The 4,883-nt window shown below is 46.4% G+C and overlaps 1 protein-coding gene across 1 annotated transcript; it reads right to left on the minus strand.

The window, feature by feature from the left end:
• Positions 1-654: 654 nt before the first annotated feature.
• TMSB4X (thymosin beta 4 X-linked) lies at positions 655-2,728 on the minus strand. Its single transcript, XM_084789980.1, has 3 exons — positions 2,649-2,728; positions 1,494-1,608; positions 655-1,097 (listed from the first exon to the last, which is right to left on the minus strand). Exons 2-3 carry the CDS (start codon positions 1,591-1,593, stop codon positions 1,063-1,065), a joined length of 135 nt encoding a protein of 44 aa, XP_084646106.1. The 5' UTR covers positions 1,594-1,608; positions 2,649-2,728; the 3' UTR covers positions 655-1,062.
• Between the last annotated feature and the right edge of the window lie 2,155 nt (positions 2,729-4,883).

Raw genomic sequence — 4,883 nt, forward strand, 5'->3', positions numbered from 1 at the left:
CGTGTCAGCCATGGTTATCTGTTCATTTGAAATTTGTCCTCTAAGCCCAAGCATTCCTTATTAGGATTTCACCAAGTGCAAATCATTCTTTAACCGTAAGTGCATTTGCTTGTATAGAGAGGATCTTAACTCTTGAGCTTGATTTGTAAGCCGGCCTTTAGAAGGGGACAAATCCTAAATTCCTTTCTAAAGCAAATACTGAAATGTGATCTTTATTTTTCACCTCACAGGATTGCCTTAAATTTACTTGTTCAATACTAGGTAATTGACTAACCAAGTTCATTTTGAGGCTTGAAGGAAATGTGCTGAACCACCACGTTTTATTTTGAGTGATAGCCAATAAATTCAGTGTTTCGTAAGCTCCCCAGGCCGGCCACTCTCCACCCCGGCCGCTCTCCACCCTCTTCATTCCCCAGCTCCCTTCTTCCAACAGTTGAGGCTGCACCAAATGCAAATATTTTCATAGAGGAACTCACAATCAGCTTAGGATGACCTCCCAGCTACTTGCTAGACAAGATATTTCACGTATCTGGACTAACCCAGTGCTGTGATGCTTGTCAGTTTTATGTCCCAGTGACCAAGAGGCAGGCGCTTTTGCAAAGGTTTTATCTCCTGTTCAACCACTGTTTCCAGACACCAAACAGACACACCAAGCAGGTTTTAAAACTTTTTATTTGCATATTAAAAAAATTGTGCATTCCAATAATTAAAATCGTTTGAACAAAAAAAATGGCACTCTGATTAAACTGCATTTTACATCCTGCAGGACACCTTGGACCATCTTGAATTTTACTCTATATTTCACTATCTCCCACCCAGCTTTTTCCTTCACCAACATGCAAGTTCTTTCCCCTCTCTGCCAGCCAGACCAGCAGATGGGTGGGAGAGGCAGGGGTGGCCTTCCTGGTCAGTAGTTCTGATTCTTTGATGTGAAAGGGGCAGCACAGTCATTTAAACTTGATCCAACCTCTTTGCATCTTACAAAGTTAAACAGCTAAAAGAAGTAAAATAAGAAGGCAATGCTTGTGGAATGTACAGTGCATATTGGCGGCGCTCGCCTCATTACGATTCGCCAGCTTGCTTCTCCTGTTCAATCGCTGTGAAGAAAAAATAAAGATGGAGGCTTAGAGCACTCTATAAAATGGCAATATGTTTATTTAAAATTTTTTCATATCATAAAAATTCTAGAAGGACGCATAGGTAGCCATGATGAGAAAAACATACTAAACAGAAGTACAGTTATCTAATAAAATGTGTTTTCATAGTATAGCATACAGAAATATTCCATTATTAAGTCACTAAAGCCCGGAGTTTGTTGGCTGCAAAACAGTTTTTAATTAACCTTTGCAGGCCATATTCATCATCATCAAACTGTCGGCTCCTCCCCCGCACCCCCATCCTCCCTGCTGCCCCTCCCTTCCTCCTACCCGCCGCAGCTCCCGCTCTGCTCCCTCCCATCCTGTTCTGAAAACGGGTGGGGGAGAACAGCTTACTTTCTTTTGAAGGCAGAGGATTTTTCTCTTGCGTTTCTGTCTTCTTCAATTTCGACTTATCGAATTTCTCGATCTCAGCCATATCGGGTTTGTCAGACATGGTTGCCGGAAGGAGCTGCAGGTACAAAGCCAAGACCAAGGCTAAGAAAGAGCTACCCACCCTTGCCTCTCCCAGTTCGGAAAGCACCCCCACCCCGCGCGCCCGCGCCACAAACCCCATGTTTAAGCCTGAAATCCTGCGCTTCCCTGCCCTTTCCTCTACCATTCCAGGCTAAAGACCTTCTTTATATGGGGGCGGGGGGCTCTTCCCCTCTAGTATTCCTAATATGAAGAATCAAAGAGCGAAAGTGGCTCTCAAAGGTATTTCCGTATTATGAAATTGATCGTTGCGGGATGTTAACACGGCAGTGTTGAAAATTAAAATCGAGATAGAAAGAACACTCTTCCAGCTTAAGGGGGAAAAGTCGAGCAAACACTCTTAAAATAGAGCCAATGTCGCAAAACGCATCTGCGTTTTCTAAAAGGGCTTGCTCCCCAAAAGATGCCAGGCGGTCCACCTTTTTCCTCCGCACAAAGGCGGGAGCTGACGCGGGCAGCTGCGGACCACCGCCCTACTCGCTTCCTCTTCTCTCTCTAGCCCAACAATGCAGCCGCCACACACAAAGCTGCCTCCCCACTCCCCGCAACTGCATCTTGATCTGCATGCAGGGGGCATCCGACCGCTTTTGCATTCATCCCTCTGCAAGGACTTCCCAATTTTCAAGCTACAGGCCAGATAGCATAAACCTGCCTCAGAGAACAGCCCTCGAAGCCACCGGGAGTTTAAGGAGAATACAAAGCATTAGACAAAGGATCTTTTCGTTTTTGACCGCAGCCTCCTAGGAAGGGAAAATACTTTTGGGGTTGAGGGTCAAGAAAAGAGGGCAATTCCCCTCGAAGCTGCGCAGCAAAGCGCCCAGGTTTTTTTTTTTTTTAAGTCAAGTTCCCCTTCCCATTACTCAGCATCTGGAAGAGTTTAGCATCCCCCAAATTCCCCGAAACAACCTTGCCTAGGAGTACCCCTTAGACTCTGCTTTAAGGATGAGGATGATGAGGGGCAAGAGCCTGCGCCGGGCAGGCAGAGGAGCGAACTGAAGGAAAGGGCCCTGGGGCTCACCGAGTGAGGTTCACGAACAAGGAGAGTCCGATCTGCTCAGAGGCTGCTGCCGATTGTCGGGAGGGGCTCGGCGAGAGCCGCTATATGCGCGCTCCTATGTAAATGAGGTGATGTCACTCGCCGTCCCGCTTAACTCCTTCGCGCCTCATCTCCGGAAGGCCGTTCGGAGGCTTGTCGGACCCCCCACCCCACCCCCCACATCCCCATCTACCAGGGTCCTCTAACCGCACCGATGGCGGAACTAGAAAAGGAACAACGCCTTTAAAATGCTCTTTCCCCCTTTGACGTTTATTTTATGATCATGAACTTTTGCAACAGCCGCCCAAACCTGTTCTTAAGGTTCAACGCTTGATAACTAAGGGCCTGAGTGGCACCTGAGGGGACAGGCATTCCTTCACTTCGTACCCGGCTTTGTCTGCAGCCAACGCCCCCAAGATAGGGTGTGGTGTCCCTCGTACATGGGCTGCTGGGGTCTAATTCCTATGACTCAGCTTTCAGACCAGTGGACCGCAATCGCCCCACCCGGCCCTCTTTGTCTTCCTCGCTTGTCTTCTCCCTTGATTTGAGAGGACAATAAAAAAAAATACTTGAGTGATTTTTCTAAAGTTTCAGCACTGTCGCGTCTATATTGTTTTCTATAATTTTCGTGAACACTCAAGTCAAGTAAAGAATATTTGCTAGGTATAAGGTAATTGGGAGTTTTATCGAGCATACAGCCTCCCCCTTAAAAAATAGCTCAAAATCAACTTCTGCTATTGACTGACAATAAGGAAGTTAATTTCCTTTTTCTTATTTTTGTCAATTAAAAGAGATTGCTAATGAGAGCCAAGAATTCTGAAGATGGCAAATCCATCAGTTCTGCTCTCCGAGGGTTGAAACAGAAGCACGAACTAGGTTTTGAGAGGGTTTTTGGCAATGCGTGTGGACGACTTAGGTAGAGAAGGGACGATTTCAAAATGGCACCTGAGTCAGCTGCGGAGATTGCCAGGAACTACTTGCTACTAAAAAGTAATTACAGATACCAGGTACCACGCTTGTGCCTGCAAGCGGTAGTTGATAGGAGAAAGCTATATAGGTTATAAAAATGTATCATTCGGATTCTTTCTGAGACACACAGAACTGCAAAATATCCCTTCTCCTTTTCTATGCCGAGGGGATGTTTCCAGAAATCCTTTGCTAAGCATTTTTTTTTTTTATGACAGAGGCTTTGCCTCTCTGAGAATAAGTCAAGTGTTATAGAGACCCTAAAATGCCACTGCTGGAGCAGCTTGGACTTCCCCTTTTCTTCATCTACTTCCCTTTTACTGGGGAGGAAGGAGATGGGGGTAGACAGTCTGGTTCCCTCACCCCACCCCCTTAATGCTCTACTTGGGTGACTGCCTTTCTGCTCTTGAAATGGGGCCCTGGACCTGTTTGAGCATGCATCAGATACCACCCCTCTGGTAACACATCCCCTCCCTCCCCACGTTCACTGTTCACTTGCAGGGTGTTCACTGCATTGTTGAAACACAGAAAAGATTTTGCAGGGTGCCTTCCTGGACTCTTCTGCTAGCAGCTGCAGTTACATCGCCGACACCATTTCTGTGGGTTGATTCCATTTCCCCTCAGCTGTTGTCAAAAAAAAAAAAAGTCTTTCTTTCCTCCATGCCTCCCTATGACAAAGGAATGTCCCAGCCTTACTTACCCTTGCACCACCCCTTTGCCTTAGGAAAGATTAGGCCTTACAAAAGTCATGTGGCCAGAGGAGATGGAAGGGCTGTAAACATCTGGAATTTCCTATTTTGGTAACACGGGAGCAGGCAGCTTCTTAGCTGTTGATGGAAAAAGAGCAGGTGGGTCCTTAGAAGGGGAAGCAGCTTACTATGGGAACTGAGCCCTCTGTACTTGGGCTTGACTTGCCCACTGACGAGGGTTGGGGGTGGGGGGATGGTGGGGGGGGGTTAGGGGGAGTGGAGGCAGGGGGGGATAGAAAAGGAAGGGTGATGGCGATAAAATGAAATGCAAAGAAAAGGAATTGTCTTAAAAAGTGTTGGGCTCTTTGTGTCAATCATTCTTTTCTTAACTTCTCTCTGTAAAGTGGATGAATGAGGACAATAAGGAGCAGTAGGAGTTGTGGGAAGATCAAGTTCTCGGGCCACACTTTACAACGGCAAGCCCTTTGTCCTGTTCTTATTTAAAATAGAAAGGTGAGAAGAAAAGAAAATAATAAATGTTTCAGTGTGTGCCATGAAAAA

Source organism: Acomys minous (assembly GCF_964271855.1).
Source record: "Acomys minous genome assembly, chromosome: 7".
NCBI classification, from domain to species: domain Eukaryota; kingdom Metazoa; phylum Chordata; class Mammalia; order Rodentia; family Muridae; genus Acomys; species Acomys minous.

Excerpts from the sequence above, each read along its gene's own strand:
- TMSB4X (XM_084789980.1), bottom strand. The coding sequence starts at position 1,593 with ATGTCTGACAAACCCGATATGGCTGAGATCGAGAAATTCGATAAGTCG. Across the intron at positions 1,098-1,493 it reads TCCTCTGCCTTCAAAAGAAA|CGATTGAACAGGAGAAGCAA; the intron begins GTAAGCTGTTCT and ends TTTTCTTCACAG.